This window comes from Chanodichthys erythropterus, chromosome 1, assembly GCF_024489055.1.
Source record: "Chanodichthys erythropterus isolate Z2021 chromosome 1, ASM2448905v1, whole genome shotgun sequence".
NCBI classification, from domain to species: Eukaryota; Metazoa; Chordata; class Actinopteri; order Cypriniformes; family Xenocyprididae; genus Chanodichthys; species Chanodichthys erythropterus.
Window position 1 is genome coordinate 26739746 of NC_090221.1, and position 18055 is coordinate 26757800.

Sequence of the window (18055 nt, forward strand, 5' to 3'; positions counted from 1 at the left end):
TCGTTTTGTCAATATGTTGAATTTTGGGGTAAAATCATTCCCTATATATTGTAGTATTGTATTGACAACTCATCAATTAAATATTTACCATCTTATATTCTGCATAATTGGATGCAATCGGATGAACATTGATATAAGTGATCACTCGGATTTAGACCTACCTATATTGTTTTTTATATACAGTGTTCACAGGCAAATTTCATTTATGTATTTCCCCGGCGTCAAAATCAGGCACATATAAATGTTTGGAAACATGATTCCTGGCTGCATATCAATATCTATGGATTACTATATCTTTGGTAAGTTGTAACAGAAAGACTATCGAGTCCAACCTTTAGTTTAATCATTTGATTTACTCACATTTTTGCAGTTTCCCTATTAAATCCAGTAATGCAGCAGGCTCTTTTGCCACTCAGTCCGGCAGAAAGGGTGTCTTCCGAAGGGAAAGAGACGCTAAGGCATACCCTCTATCATCCCCCCAAAGATGAATATTCGATCGGCTATATGTCAATAATAAATATTTATTTATAAAGGCATATTTATTTATATTATGTATTATATATTTATTTAACATATGCCTAAATTGTATGTCAATTCATCTTTCAGCGAGAAACAGTGTTTAATTTACGAACTTTTATTTTGAAATATAAGTCAATAACATTTGGCAGAAGCAAAAGACTTTGCATGTGGAGAAAATCTTTGACTTGCTTAGTTGGGGACACTTGACATTTGATATTCAACAGTGCTTTGATCTGCCTTCATTGACACCAAATTGCTGCTGTGCAGCCAAAATTATACGCCAGTTATCACTGTAAAGCTGCTTTGACACAGTGTGCATTGTAAAAAGCACTATATAAATAAAGGTGACTTGACTTGAGACTCCGCGCCTTTTTGGAGGTACCTTTTACTTTTGGAGTTCACGCGCCATTTTGGATTTCTCTGGTCTGCGGCTATATCTACTTGGATGGTCCGCACACTGTACGTGTGACGTAATTTTTTACGGTTTTCATCATCAGGAAGGTCCATGGATGTCTACGCACACCGCCCGTGTGCAACCCAGTTTTCGTGAATGGTCTGTGTACAGCACCACATGTGCGAGTGACTTGAATGCTTGAAACATGCGCTGAACGTGTCTTTCATGAGGCTGCTCACTGTAGAGCCAATGAGTGGTACTGAGTGTCCAGTTTCCCCTTGCTGGATGTAATGGGTGGAGCTAGATGGCCCAACCACGCCCTAACCCTACCCTTAACCCTATCGCTAAACATAACCCCACACATTAGGTCCACAGCGGTAGAGCTGGACTAAGTCAATCTCCACTCATTAACATCCAGAGAGAGGGAGCTGGACATCATTCACCTCTGCAGTGAGCACCACTTGCGTCTTGCTGTGCTCGCAGCCAAAGAAGTATACTCTGAAAGGAGTGGAACGTGGAAAATGAAGTATATCCCGCTCTATTCTTTTTTTTTCAGAGCCAGTGCAATGAAGGGAGGAGTGTGTTTCTTATAGGGGTGTGTTTGTTGGGGTGTTGATTTCAAATATCAAGAGTGTTTCTCAGAAATCACTTACTGCACCTTTAATTGAGAGACTACTTGGAATGTTTATACTTTTATAAATTAATTTGTCAAACGGGGCTATGTAAAAATGGGGAAAAGAAAGGGTGAGCATTTACAGCACCTTACTACACACTTTACAGATCTTTACACATCCTTTACAGAATTTACACATCTATACAGATTTTAACTTTATCAATAAAAATGTTTTATAATGCCAATGCCAAGCAAAACTTTCAGATTTCAGCCTAAGCAAAATAATCTTCACTCACAATGTTCAAACAAGTCTCAAAACAAAGTGAGAAAAGTAAATAGAGTAAGTGCACTTACTGGCCACATCTAGTCTGGCATTGCATGTAGACATGCCTGCTTCATTAATGGCAGAAACAGTATACCAGCCTGCGTCAGACTTCATCACCGGATCGATGATCAGGCACTGCTTTCCTGAATTGTCCTGAGAAAGACTGACACACCAAACATGCAAATGTCAACAGAGACTCTGAAGCTTTCATCTAAATACTACCATTTACTGTAAACCAAATTGGTTAAAAGTTCATTGAAGCATCTATAACATTATGACTACAAAATGGAACAAAATAGTCATTTAAGTGTATAAAACTGTTTCCGACTGTAATGTGTAGTGTCTGTAACAATTGCATGACAAACAAGGGTATCAGAAAGAACAGGCTTTAAACACAATGCTCAGGAAATAAATCAAGAACCACGCAAACTGAAATGAGAACCGACAAGGGGCTAAACATAACAGAGTATACATACAAGGCAAACAAAATGACATAATGAGTGCAGATAATATGTAACCATAGGAACAAACGAGGACATACATCAAAAATGAATGAAACTAAAACTAAACAGAGCAGGGAAACAAGAACTAAGGGAAACAAAACAGGTTATCAAGTGTCAACAAGTGTCCATAATCATGACACAGACCTCATTCTCATAGGGTCAATCCGCAACATTTCCTTGTCTTTCTTCCAGTACAGCTGAGGGGTTGGAGACGCAGTCACCTTACATTCTAACCTGATGCTGTCTCCCTCCAGAGCTCGAGAGTTCCTCATCTTCACCACAAATGTGGGAGGACACAACTGTTCCTGAGCTGAGGAGACAGATTGAACTGTTACATTTATGTCAGAATCATTGTGTCATATAATGTTAGTGGAACGGTGGTCACTAATGTGACTGCAGTAGAGTAGGGTATTTGAGACAGGGCCAGTAATTCACACAATTCGTCATTTTGGAATGAAAAAAATAACCAATTAATAACATTATTAGATGGATATGATGTGATAAGATGTTTTATCCAACATCAGTCATCCTTATTCATGCATTTTAACATTATTAACCATGTTTTAAATTATTTCTTTGTAGCTAGCTGTCATTTGGAAAGGAGACCACAGAATGATAGAGTCAGAATGTAAAAATACTGTTTGTGCTCAGAACGAATCAAAATTAATGAACACTTCTGTTTTAAATCACTAGTTAAAAATATCATCCCCAATCCATGACTCTATGTACAATACTGTAACTGTCATTCTATCAACAAACCCATCACATCAAGGATTTACAGATGCAAATCTTTTTACATCTAAATTTAGATACAAAGTACTCTCTTAAAGCTTAACGGCTGACATTTGGATATGTACTCTGGATGCGAGTGCCGCATCGCATCAAAAGCTTGAGTCTGCCGAAAACAGGACAAATGGAAAAGTAAAGGAATGTTCGCGATCATGTTCAGTTTAAACAGCTCGTTTGTATCTCTGTACAGACTTCAGAAGGATTCCAGCTTGGGAAACAAGTGGATGGTTTCATTTAATGGCATCCCAGATTGCGTCAGAGGATCATATGTTTGTCCGGAGCATTTTGTTTTGTCAATGAGGCACAGTGTATTGGAGAGTTCACAAAGAAACTTTTGTTGACAGATGAAGCAGCCAACTGTATGGCATCTGACAGCAGCTGCATCACAAACCATAAGTAAATTATTTCATAATGCTTTGCCTGTAAATTATGGGTTTATATAGATTTTAGGTTTTCAAAACACTTACTTGCAGTGATACTGTTTCCTATGCAATGACATTAACCATTCATAAAATTGGTCATTTACCACTTAAAAATTGATAATTTTAGACAGAGGGTAAGAATGAGGATTGAAAATAATACTTTTTCTGCACATATGCTCATGGATGACTAATAAAATGCTAAGAACTTGTGAAGCATCCACTTATCACTGGATTCTAAATCATCTTCCAAAAATGTCAAATTCTGCTGGTATTGTTCAGCATGAAATTATGTTGTATTAGGCAAGACAGTGGGTATTGTTTAGTATTCAGTGTAGTTACCAATGCACAAATGAAGTGGAAAAACAAATCATGATCAAAATGATCAAACATTCCAAAATATGATAAAATGACTGGAAACTGTTTGCCCTGCAAAAGTATTTTTCCCCTCAGTTTCCACATTATTCTGAGGTTGCAACCTGATTCTATAATGCTTTAAATTGTATCAAATAAAACATCTAAAATAATTATATTGAATAAGCATTCAAACCCTTTTCTGTTTGAATTTAACAAAACAGCATTCCAACTTCTCTGGATCATATTTGAGATGTTTCTATACCTGTGACAAATTCAATTTACTGGACATGATTTGGAAATGCAGTGTTTGCTTTTTAATAAATTTAGAGTTATCACAAATCTGTTTTTTTGCATTATAGGGTCTGAAGTGCATATATGAAGAAAAAAAAAGCATTTTAGCATAAGGTTGCAACATGACAAAATGTGAAAAAAATGAAAGGGTATGAATACTTTCACAAGGCACTGTATTTCAAAAGAAAAGAAAAAAACACTTCAATTACAACACAAGCACATCATTACAGAAATTATAACTTTGCTCTTAACGTTATACAGGTAAGAAAGAACTGCTCACCAATCACATCCAAGCGCAGGGAGAAGTGGTTCTCTCCAGCACGGTTCTTTGCTACACATTCATATACACCTGCATGATGAATGGTAACTATCTCAATAATGAAAGAGTGGACACTTTTCTCACACACCAGCATCTTATGGTAGTCATCAGGTCGGATGGGTTTCCCATCCAGATACCAAGAAATATCTGGGGTTGGCAAACCTACAACCTGCAGGAAAAAAAGAAGGAAAAGCTAAATGTTGGTGTACAAATGCTGCATTCACATCTCGATTCATCCCTACCTTAAAATCAATCCTGCAGAATCGTCCCTCTTCAACCGTTAGATCTTGCGGCACTTGTATAAAACGAGGAGCAAAACACTTCTCTTGGATGGTCGAAGCCTCGGTACTGTCCCCTCCAGGACGATTTTTTCTGAACCTGCTCAAGAAAATGTGGATATTAACTGAATGAATCAGAAATTCAACAAAACTAAATTAATAAATTGACAAATATAAAAATGTCATTCTTATTTCTGAAATATTTTAGGCTTATAGCTTGTATAAAGCCTTCTTAAATGATAAAAAGTCATACACATTGCAAAGCTTGTACTAGAAAAGTCAATCATGTTACACTTTATTTTGATGGTCCCCTTTAGACATTCTGCTGACTATAAGTAACATTGTACCTACATGTCAACTAACTCTTTTTAGATTATTAGTAGACTGTCAGGGTTAGTAGTATAAGTTGACGTACTTGCAAAGTTACTTCTAGTCAGTAGAATGTCTGTGGGGAGCATCAACATGTGTCAGCAGATATCAAGCAGACAGTCTACTAATACACCAACAATTCTGTAATGATAGTTGACTTGTAGGTGCAATGTTACTTACAGTCAACAGAATGTCTTAAGGAAACCATCAAGTGTTACCGTAATTCAATATCTCATGCATTCACAAATGTCAGCCAGTGTTCATTCAGGCATCAAAACTGTTGGTACGTGCGCTCTAATTAGATGAAAGCACATCAGATACAAACTCTAAACTGACACTGCTAATGCAAAATGACATTTACCATATTCCTCCAGGGTGATGATCTTCTGGAGAGCCTGGCTGTTAGAATATTGCATAAAAATAACATATTTTGAATAACTTTAAAAATATGATAGACAAATAGACAAACTAAGGGAATTGAGAACGTGTGGTGTATGTACACATTTTATTTTAATAATAGCATCATGATGAACAGGATAGCTGAAGAGCACATGGATTTTACACATGCTATTTTAGGCCCATGGAGAGGCTGTTATCTGTTGGTTTGGCTTTGAAAATTCCTGTTGTAGACAAGTAGAGTGATAGCAACAAATGTGAATAAAGTATAGCTGCATAAACTGCTACTCTTGAATACCAGGGGTTTTAGCTTCACTTGTGGCATTACTTAAGTATAATATCATATCATGTAACATGGATTCTCTGTAAGACACTCTAGCTTGTTCACACATGAGCAGATCATGAGCACTTGGGTATAAAGCCATGATCACTGCATAGCATTTTGTCTTTTGACACCATGTTACAGTGTTGTTTGGATTGGTCTGTTTGTCTTTAAGTCTGTGCTTGTTACCTGAGTCTTTGAGTCCTGGAATATTATATTGATTATTGGCTTGTGCTTGGACTTCCATTTATTTATATTAATGTAATAAAACTGTTTACGACACTGACTCGTTATGTGCAGGTGCCTCATCCATCTGCTCTCACTGTCAATAGAGTATACTTTGAAAGTAATACAAATGATTGAACATGAAAAATTAAGTATACTCAGGTCTTTATCATTTGCCTTAATCCTGTCCACTTCAATCAGGTGATCTGCTTTCCTGCTCTCCTTTCATTGAGGAAGGCCAAAGTAGAGGTCAATCGTCTATCACCAAGAGAGGTTAACAGCTCTAACATAAGCGATTTGAATTACGCATGAAGCATGCCAGATGCCACACGTCAATTAAATAGTAAAAAAAAAAAAAATACAACTAGCTGTCAAGTTGCAGGTCCATTCATAAAGAAAATATCAAATGAATTGAAAAGATTTGAGGGAGTCTCTTCAGTTGATGTGGTTGTCAATATATTTCCTAATCAAACTGTGTATGAACACAGTATTTAGTGATACAAACATGATGCTGTGTGAATATAGCCATAGAGCAATCATACTGGATTGCACAGAAACTTGGTATTTGTCAATTATGTTAAACATCAAATAACTTAAAATAACAATACCTGTGCAGGCTGTGAACTGAAAGGGTTTTCAAGATCAAATACTGAGGCAGCATTATCTGCACCCAACAATCTTCTAGCCATCCGCTCCTCATAAGACATCTTCTGCTGTTGGGACAAAAATACATTTATTCTAAGATTTTCAGTGGAGCACCAATAGTCAGATCAAGAACTCAGGAAAATCTTTAGATACCTGACTGTTCCTTTGTTGAGGAACTTTGTTTCGTAGTTTCTTTTCAAGGTCTTGAATAAGAGCATCTTTTGAACCCTGAATGTCTTCATCTGTGGCACGAGACACTGGACGGGAAACAGTCTTCTTCAAGATTGGCTTTGGCAAGCTATGAAACAACCCATAGGAAAATTGTATTTAGTTATATTTCCTATTTTAAAGTATCAACTTTATAATTCCTTTTCAGATGTTACTCTTAAAACCTAGCAAAAGTAAAATAAAAACTAATTTTTACAGAGAGCTACAAATTTTATGTGGATAACATCACTTAGATAATATGGTCTTGGAAGTATTTGGATGAGAACTGTTTGAGTTTTGATTACAAACTTTGGCATCTTGGCATATGCTAGCACATTTTGAAATATTGTTCAGATCCTCAATGTAAGTAAAAATCTCTCCTCTTTCTAGAAGAAACAACTAATATACAACCCCAATTCCAAAAGATTTGGAACATTTAGTAAAATGTGATAAAAACCACAATCTGTTATTTGTTAATTCTCTTGAACCTTTTTTTTAACTGACAAAAGTACAAAGAAAATATTTCCAATCTTTTCACTGACCAACATAACTGTATTTTGTGAATATAAACAAATTTTGCAACACACTCCAAAAAAGTTGGGACCAAAGCAAAATTAAAGTGAAAAGATAAAATATCCAAGTTAAACAGTTTTTAAACAGTCCACAATTAGCAGGTGAAGTGGTAATAGGTGAGTGTATCGTGTTTGGGTGTAAAAGAGCTTCTCAGTCTTTGCAAGAAAAGATGGGTCATGGCTCACCACTTTGTGCCAAATGTCATGAGAGAATTGTCTAACAATTCAAAAATCACATTTCTCAATAAAAGATTGCAAAGAATTTATGTCTTTCACCATCTGCCATACATAATATTGTGCAAGATTCATTGAATCCAGAGAAATCTAAGTCTGTATAGGGCAAGGTATAGGACACCTCAGTTGAATGTGTATCTTTTAGCCCTCAGATGGCATTGCGTTAGAAACCATCATGCTACTGTGTTAAATAAAGCAACATGGACTCAGGAGTACTTTGGAAAACATTGTCACTTAACAGTCTGAAATGCAACTTGTTTCTCTGTTACACAAGGAGAAAGCTACACATCTGTTCTATGCAGAGATGGTGCCAAGTTCTCTGGGCCTGAGCTCATCTCAGATGGCCTAAAAAACAGTGGAAATCTGACCACAGCACACATAAGTCCATGTTTCAGCTTGTGTTTTTGGAAAAAACTTACATCGAGTTCTCAGTCCCAAAGACGAAAGGCACCATCCAGACTTTTATTAGCTATACAGGTGCAAAAGAAAACATCTGTCATGGTATTGGGGTGCATCAGTGCAAACGGCATGAGTGACTTGCATTTGTGTGAAGACACCATTGACATGGAGGCTTATATTTGAATTGTACAGAGACATAATCTGCCATCAAGATGACATCTTTCCTGGGTAGCAAGACAAAGCCAGGCCTCATTCTGCACGTGCTACATCAGAGACATTTCTAGACATTTCTACACTGTAGAGTAGATGTGCCGAACTGCCTGACTACAGTCCAGATCTGACTCTAATTGAAAATGTATGGCCCATCATGAAAAGGAGAATCAGACAACAATGACCACAGACTGTTGTGCAGATGTTTTGTATCAGGCGAGATTGGGTAAATATTCCACTTGCAAAACTGCAACAATTAGTATCCTCAATTCCCAACTGATTAAAAATTGTAATGAAAAGGAAAGGTGAGGTGACAGTGGAAAACATGTCTCTGTCCCAACTTTTTTGGAGTGTGTTGCAGCGCATAACCTGATTTTGCTGAGTTCAACATGTTCCTGGGTCAACATTTTTGTTGATCCTGGAACAACATTCAAATCAACCAATCAGATTTGAGGGACAAGTTTACAGATTATGTCAAGTTTAGGCTTAAAATCATGAATTGGTGCTTCTACATCAGTGTTATTCATCTATCATTTCCCTCTGATTTTTGGGATAACTTATGGGGTAGGAATATGGTTAAGACTAAATTTTCAGACTGGAATGTTGTTCCAGGATCAACAAAATATGTTGACCCAGGAACGCTTCTAACTCAGCAAAATCAGGACGTGCATGTTGCAGCCATCAAAATCCAAATTTGTTTATACTTGCAAAATACAATAAAGTTGTTCAGTGAAAACATCGGAAATCTTTTCTTTGTACTTTTGTCAGTTAAATAGAGGTTCGAGAGAATTAACAAATCACATATTCTTAATTTTATTGCATTTTACAAAATATCCCAACTCTTCTGGAATTGGAGTTGTATTCAAAAGATCTTATTTGTGAATATTTTTATAGGAGGATATGACCATACATTACAGTGTTGTAGGATTTCAGTGATAACACACTTACGTGTTGGGTGTGTAGGTAATCTGAGACACAGGTGGGGGCTGTAGAGGTGGAGCAGGAGTTTTCAGGGAATCTGGAGAAATCTGGGGCAGGACAGTTGAAGGAGCATGATTCAGTGATCGACTGACTGGAGGAGACACAGGTTGTTCTTGGGCCTTTGGCGATGGGCTGTGTGACCTAGGGGAGCGCCTGGGAGAGGGCGATTGTGGTATGGAAATGCATTTTGCCTGGGAGCTCGGCAGTGAAGGCAGGACAGATGATAGAAAAGCTGCTGGTGACATATTCTCACTGTTTGGAGCAGCCCGTGCTTTAGGAATCAAAGTCATGCTGGAGCACATTGATGTGTGAGTGGCTGCAGGCTGAGGAGGGCTCACTAATGGCGCAACGGTTGAAGCTGAGCAGCTAAGATTGTTCGGCTTGCTGGTCTCATTGTCGGGTGTGTGGAAACTGGGCAGGGACTGAATGAAATGACGAGGACGCTCATAATTGAAGGCGCTGGGAGGGTAAAGTGATGGCGAGAAGGTGGGCAAGTCAGCCACATTCATGGCACTGGCTCTTGGCTCCACTGGATTACTCAGCTTGCTGGTGGGAAGGAATGGATGTGGAACACTGTTTTTAACCCCCTTCGGTGGAGGATCAAGTTTGATCATTGAGGAGAGCTGTGTAGCTTCAGTCACCTGACTGGCAGAACTCTGTTTGCTCTCTGTGTCCTCAAGAGACTTAACCTTTTTGATGCCAGACTCTGGCAGCCTGTTTGGAAAGAAATATGTGTTTCAAAAATGCAGTTCACACTGATGATTTGCAGCCATGTGACCTAATTCAAACAAAAGCGACAGAGACCTTAGTATAGCAAAGTTTAGTATAGTTTAAATATATAATATATAATATAATATAAATATATATATAAGTATAGTAATTTGAATGTAAATGAATGGTGTTGCCATGTGTTGACTACAAAAAGGAGTGTAAACAGTGAATCCCTCATGATTAGCAGCTCTGTAGCCTACATTAGTGGACTAAGACCTCCTACTAATAATCTCAGCCTCAGACGTCATGCCCACAGACCTTTGGCTGAACGTCTGATGTATATGGCACACTTAACTGGAAACACTTCAGGATTTTCTTGGTCATCATTTGGTTGGTTGTATTCTACAGAATGTCCGGGAGATGTGTGTGTCACATTCTTTAACGGTACCCTGGAAACAAATGCCATGAGGCCAAACCCCCTCATGGAAGAAGAACGCTGTCATGTTTACAACTGTGCGCTTGTGCGCTTACCAGGATCAACTAAATGCTGGATTTTCAAAAGTATGTTACATTCGCAGCTCCATTGTTGCAGTAAACTTGCACAACGTTCTTAAATTAATCATTTTGCACACTGGTCTGTTATTGTAGGGACATCGACTTTACATTTCATGCCCCTAAACATGACACAGAACAAAACAAACTGTAATTGGTTGCATTACATGTTAGTCAAACGTCCTTTTTGGCGGTCCTTGGCCAATGAAAGCTGCAATAGAGTCCAGACCTTCTGCTGTTAGTCTGAAGGTATGGCTACGCGAGACTATCCTACTAGCAACCGTTAGAATGCAACCAATTTGATCAGCATGGGCAGTACGCGAGTTAAAAGATTGCAACCTCTAGTATCAGTCACTAGTGCACCTCTTGAGGCCAAGGGAATGAGGTTTAACTGTTACTTTCTGGTCTCCGTTAAACAGACAGATACAAAAGACCTGAAAAGGGTACAGAAGTTTGTTGCTCATAACCCCCATTCAAAGAAATGTAAGCAGGCCAAATAAGTGTGATTTTGCAAGAAAAAGTTATGTTTGTCAAGACAGACCTTAAATGCTGGCCTGACTCTGCCATGTTTACAAGTAAAATAATAATAATAATAATAATAACCGTGGACCTGAGTCATCTTAAATGTCTGAAATTATTTCTGAATAAAGGTTACCATGAAATCCAAAAAGATAATTCTTGTTATTTGAGGGATAATGCAGTGATTATTATAATTACTATTTTATTATAAATATTATCAGTGCATATCATTTTTTTTTAATTTATGTGCACTCATAATCTTTAATCAAAAGGGGCGGGACAACCTGTCACTCACATGAGATCAACCAATAGCAAACCTCAACCATCCAATCAATTCCATATGGAAAAATCAAGCCCCACGCTACATTTGTTCTTATTCCAGAAGTCATACTTTACAATAGTGGAGAAAAGACTATTGCAACTTCTGTTTAATGCTGACTAAAGTACAAATGTATAAATTGTTCATCTTTTTTACCCTATAATGAACATGCCATACTGCTGGTGCTGGTGTGTCTCTGTGAGGAAGCTATGTGGCTAAAAAAAAGTGTCATGGGGCAGAAACTGACAGACGTGCCAGGTGCAGTTCATTTACAGCTACACTGGCACTCAGTTACCCTGTTTGGAGGTCATTGTGAATAAGGGTCCAAGCACACTAAATGACATTCACTTCAGTTCAATAATATATTATTCAGTTCAATGTATATATAATATACATTTTTCTTTTTCTAAATTAATTAAATTATCATCATAACAACTTGAATGTGACCATGAATTTAAGAATGACTTAGAATTTGGCATGTCCCTTTTGCTTTATTGACAGCAGACTTAAGCTGGCATGAACAAAACTTGATGATCATGTTATCCAGCATGGTTTGAGAATATTCAAAAGAGCATCTTGCTCAAAAAAACTATGAGTTCCACATAGAGTCAGTGACAAATTTGCTTTATTATTTTTTATTAGTGACTTAGAAATGAGTGCAGATCTCTTTATAAAATCTAAAAACTTTCTTTGCTGTATTTTTTGAAGAATACAAGTTTTTATTTATCTATTTTAATCACTTGCATGTTTAAATTAAAATGTGAGCCTTATGTACGGGATTAAAACAAAACAAAGCAAAACAAAAAAACATTCATTATCACAACACAAAAAGCCAATTGCTCAACAAAAAAATATTAATTAGTTTCTAAACTAACAATATATTCTATACACAAACACACAGCAATGAGTTAAAGGTCAAAAAGCTTCAGCAATGAACAGAGTCATTATACTGTATGACCTACAGGGGTCAAACTTACAGTTTATAAAGCAAAGAACACATTTATACTGAACAAGGGAGGAAAAATAAAGACTGGTTATGCATTAACAGAATGATTAAATTGAAATATTGGAAAAATAAAGTTGTTATAGTGTAACAGATTTTCTGGTTATTCTGACTGTAAGAAAGCGTAAAAGACTATAATTCAGATTAGAAATCGTGTGCTTACCTAACCTTTGAAATGATTTTGCTAGCCAGTGAAGTTGGTTTGAAAGGTTGAAGGTGTACTGTGATTCTTTGGCATCTGTTCACTCAATGAGACACTGTTGGGCTGTTTATCTATAGAAAACTATGTGAGCAGCAGACACACGCCCACTCCATTCCTGAACAACCACCCATTCAACACAAGAATAATGCATAGACGTACCCCCGGTTTCACAGACAAGGCTTAAGCTAGCCCTAGACTAAAATGCATGTTTGAGCTGCTTTATCTGAAAACAACTTAAACTGACATAATCTTAAAGTATGCCAGTGCCATTGTTTTGTCTTAAGATGCACACCAGTAATATATATATATATATATATATATATATATATTTTTTTTTTTTCTAGTGAACATTTATAAAAGCTACTTAAATAAGCAGTAATCTAAGAGAGACGATTCAACTGACTTTTAATGAACACCAGGGAAAACCAAGAACTACATGCTATAACAAAGTTAAAACTAGACAAGGAACTAAGGAAAACTCAGGGCTTAAATACACAATGAGACTAATCAACAGAACTAGACACAGATGCATAACAATCAGTAACCATAGAAACAAACAAGTATCGGGAACAAAGGCAAACAGGAACAGAACCAAACCAAAACTCTGAATTTTGATAACTCTATGTACCATAATAATATTTCACAAGTTTGTTTGCCCATATAAGTCATCTTAATCTATTTTTGTTAAACATATTTGGCTTGCTGTCACAGTGCAGAGGCTTGAGGAAGCAGCTTCAACTCAAGCTCTGACATACCTCAGGGACTACTAGTGCTTGGAAGATAAGTTTGGATGGGTGCTTGTCGATTTTAATTGATTTGATTTTATTTTTGTCCATGGGAATTGAAAACTCTGGGTAAAACGCAAAACACTCGTAACTCTCACTTTTTGTTTTGTTAAAGGGTTAGTTTACCCAAAAATGAAATTAATGTAATTTATTACTCACCCTCAAGACCTTCATTGATCTTCGGAACACAAATTAAGATATTTTTGATCAAATCCGATTGCTCAGTGAGGCACGCGATCGGAATCATGATTCGACACGAAAGATTCATAATGCTCTGAAGCTTCCTGAAGCAGTGTTTTGAAGTCGGCCATCACTATATAAGTCGTTATTTTGTTTTTTGCAAACCAAAAATATTCTTGTCGCTTTATAATATTCATATTGAACCACTGTACTCACATGAACTGATTTAAATATGTTTTTAGTACATTAATGGATCTTGAGAGAGGAAATGTCATTGCTGGCTATGGAGGCCTCACTGAGCCATCGGATTTTATCAAAAAATATCTTAATTTGTGTTCCGAAGCTAAACGAAGGTCTTACGGGTGTGGAACGGCATGAGGGTGAGTAATAAATTATATTAATTTCATTTTTGGGTGAACTAAGCCTTTAATGCTTTTACACTTTTAAATTTCCTTTTAATGTACGATGGTTGAAGGGTGAGTAATGTCATCTCATTGTACCCAATTTTTGAAAATGCTTATTATTGCATTCATAAAGCAAACCTTTCGCTGATTGTTTACAGTTTAATGAAAATTACTCCTATTATTCATGCAAAGTGTCATGGGGCGTAGGAAAAAGGTGGATAACTCAAACGAATGGGGCTGTGTTTAACTCCACTTTTAGACATACACTCGCAAACTTCCCTAAACACTTCCCCTTGGGGTAATCCCCACCACAATTTTGAAGTGCGTTCAACTTCGTCAAGTGGACGAGGGAAGTTTATTGGAAGTTTATTTGGACAGACACTCAACCCCTCAATTTTGACAGAGGAAGCGAGTCTACTAAAGGTGATTCTCAATACTCAGATTGATGTTTCCTAGTTTCCTCACTCCTACATCCTCAAGCCTGTGACCTGGAAACTGACTCATTTCTCTAATTACACCAAGAGGAGGTGAGGAATGAGAAATGAGGAAGCATCCTAAGGAGTCATGAGCAAGGATACACAGCTGTATCCTTCCCTCACATCGTAAGGGGGTGGAGCTGAGATGCAAGTAAAGAAAGTGAGGAAATGAAAACAAGCATGCACAAATAAGAAATGGGAAGAAATGGGTTCTTCTCATTTCTTATTTGTGCATCCTCTTTTCCTTTTCTCATGTCTCAGCTACACCCCCTGTAGAATGTGAGGGAAGGATGTAAGAAAAGAAAATGAGGACAGAGGAATCGAAGGAAATTTATTCGTATAGTGGAATAGTTTGGATCTCTTGAGCATCCTTTCGAAGCATCATCAGTTGCACTCAAATGATCTGCCCTTATGTTGTTGAAGAAATTAATAAATAAATATAGCTGCAAGCAGCAATTATTGGGGTCAAGCACAAAGAGCACGATAAGCCATGCCAATATGGCTGGGAGCATCAGACCAGCTGCAACAAGAAGCAAGTAATGACAATTAGGTAACGCTTTAGATTACAGCCCGGAAAGTACTGCGTAATTACAACGAATTTACAGCATAACTTTCAATAATTATAGTGTAACTATACAGTAAGTATGTGTAAGTATAGGGGAACAATATGTGAAGTATTGGGAATAAAGGGGTAACAACCAGGAAAATAACAAATTATTTATACTGTAAATATTTTATATCTAAGGCATACTTATGACATATAACTAAGGGGTAAGTATGACATTACAGGCCGTAAATTAAAGTGGAGCTTGTTACCCTCTTATTTCATGTAGTTACAGGGTAAATATGACATTACAGGCCGTAAATTAAAGCGGTGCTTGTTACCCTCTTATGTCATGTAGTTACAGGGTAAGTAATTAATAAAATGCAAACAATCTGATATCACTGACTCCGAAACCTTTATTTGAAAAACAACTTTATTAAAAACAGGTCTACAGCACTTATTATTCATTTTTTTTAAATCAACTTTTCATTTCAAACTCTAAAGTCCTGACAGAAAGTAACAAGTTTTGTCCGTTTTTTGGTTGTTGTTGTTTCTCACTTGGCTTCCTCCTGCTCTTGTTTCTCACCTGATGAATCTTAAGAAGGAATCCCGTTGCTATTCTGTATTATAAGAAAATACAGTACACCCCAAAATTTTCTCATGGTTTAGGCTATTCATCTTTTCGCTTCCGACCAACTGTCACCAGCGCCTGCATGAGAGTCGACTTCGCGTTCGATGAAGCACATTGTAATGAGCAACGTGAAGCTTTCATGACGTTCTCGCGGGAGATTCGCGTGAAACTCACGCGAGAACTGCCGTCTCTGTTATTCTGTCTTGTTTGTTTCTCATTCTCATTATCTGTTATTCTGTGTATTTTGTTGTGAGCATTACTAAAAAAATAATAAAAAAAAAAAAAAACTGACGGCATCCAACATCTGCGTGAGTTTCTCGGCACGCCTACGTCACGCTTCAAGTTACGTCAAGCATGAACTCTCAACCCTCGCATGCACGCACAGAAGACAGCTGGTCGAAAGTTTTAAAAATATTCAAATATTTGGTATTTTTCTTACAAATACGTATCGTTTCACTTCAGAAGACATCTATTCATCCATTAGGGTCGTATGGATTACTGTAGTTATTGCTGTTTGATGCTTTCGACTTTTAGGAACACGTGAGCTTGCATTATAAAGCGTTCCCAGATGATTTATTTTTTTTCCTAAAATCCTTTTTGTGTTCATCTTAAGAAGGAAAGTCATATACATCTCAGATGGCATGAGGGTAAAAGATGAGTAAATGGTGAGCACATTTCCGGGTGTTCTGTATTTTTTAAATACAGAATAGCAAATGGGATTCCCTCACTGTTAGCAATTTCTGTAAATTACACAGTATTTTACTGTAATATGAACTGTATTTTACTGTAAAACAGTTATACAGTATGTTACTGTATTTAAAAGTTGCATTATGGGAAATATCCCATTGGCGTCAATAAAATACAGTATTTTTCATTTACTGTAAACTGAAATACAGTAAAAACAAATGAGCGTGAAAACTGACCAATCACAGAGAGGCTTGTTTTTCCGCTTGGAGAAAGAAGAAAAGTAAGACACCGATGCAAGAACCAGGCAGCAGCAAAGGTGTGTACAAATATTCCTGTGTACAAATATTTTTATTAAAATAATTTGTATTCTTGGTTTAACTAAAAGTGTACATATATGAGTCCATCTTGCCGGGTGTTAAAAAGTAACATTGAATCAGTGTTAAAGTTAATGAGATAATTGATTGATGATTGAGTGATGATTGACAATTAGTGGAGACACCTGATGTTAATAAGCAGAATCACTGAAGGAAAGAGAGAAAAAGGTGTTAATGTTTTATGGAGTTTCATTTCAAGTAACCATGAAAGAGGTCAGCGTTTGCTTTAGTTGGGCTCTTGACTCTTTACCTTTTATTATTAATTTTCCATCGTGTTTGTAAAGCACATTTGTTATGGTCAGAGAAAATATTATCTGGTCACAATATGTTTTGGTGATGATATTATCATCATGTGATGGCCTGATGTCGTTTAGTGTCGAAATCTCTGACCATATGCTTGATGTGTATCTTTAGTATTAATGATTGTAGTTCTGTGATTTTAAAGCTTGAGATCCAAGTAGAAACTTTCTTTTTTTTTTTAAAAGAAAACTACATTACACCCTGAAGCTTCAGTGTTTAAACACACACAGACATCAAGAATCAGCATACGATTCTCAAGAACGGTGACGATAAATAAATACAAAATACTGACAAACAGATCAACTCTGAACATCACAAAACAAGCTACTGTCACAACAAAACAACAGAAAAATAAAAGCAAACATGAACAATCTATGCAAATTACAGGACAATTCAGCTGCATAATTTATTCATGCAGCAATGCATGATGGGAGCCATGGATGAGTTTTGATTGGTAGCTCCCATCATGCACTGCAACATGAAGCACTTTGTTTGATTGTCACCATTGTTGAGGGTCATGTGCTGATTCTTGATGTCTGTGTGTGTTAAAAAAAAAACCTTTCTGATTATAAAAGCTCTGCTGGATCTCAAGCGGTAACAGTGATGTACTGTAAATAAATAATATAAAAATCTATGTAACCGGGTAATACTGGATGTCACCAATGAATCTGGCCATTTCACAATGAGAATGTCATCATCAAAACACAACCATTATGACTGTGCTTCTCAAAGCATTGTAAACCTAAATTGATACATTTTGGCTCACAGCACTTTTGGGAAACGAAGTCTAGTTTCTCTGGCCATAATAAATGTGCTTTACAAACACAAAGTTGGAGCAGCCAGAAATAAATTAATGTTAATGAATAGAGTCAAGAGTCCAGCTATAGGAAATGCTTTTCACCATCATGGTGACTTCAAACTAAACTTTCATTCAAACATTAACATCTAAACATCTGTTCATTCTCAGTAAGAACTTTTGTTGATGTATGACAGAAATCAAA

The 18055-nt window shown here is 36.8% G+C and overlaps 1 protein-coding gene across 2 annotated transcripts in view; it reads right to left on the minus strand.

Annotated features, from left to right (window-relative positions):
* The window catches only part of myot (myotilin), a 39761-nt gene that overhangs the window by 1696 nt on the left and 20010 nt on the right, over positions 1-18055 (minus strand). The window contains exons 9-16 of one of the 2 annotated variants that reach the window (XM_067391044.1): positions 9335-10081; positions 6918-7062; positions 6728-6829; positions 5538-5575; positions 4772-4907; positions 4491-4698; positions 2499-2664; positions 1881-2014 (exon numbers count right to left, since the gene is read on the minus strand). In XM_067391044.1, the coding sequence (XP_067247145.1) occupies positions 1881-2014; positions 2499-2664; positions 4491-4698; positions 4772-4907; positions 5538-5575; positions 6728-6829; positions 6918-7062; positions 9335-10081 (1676 nt within the window). Of the gene's footprint in view, positions 1-1880; positions 2015-2498; positions 2665-4490; positions 4699-4771; positions 4908-5537; positions 5576-6727; positions 6833-6917; positions 7063-9334; positions 10082-18055 lie in introns of both variants that reach the window. The other variant, XM_067391035.1, reaches the window with a different exon arrangement.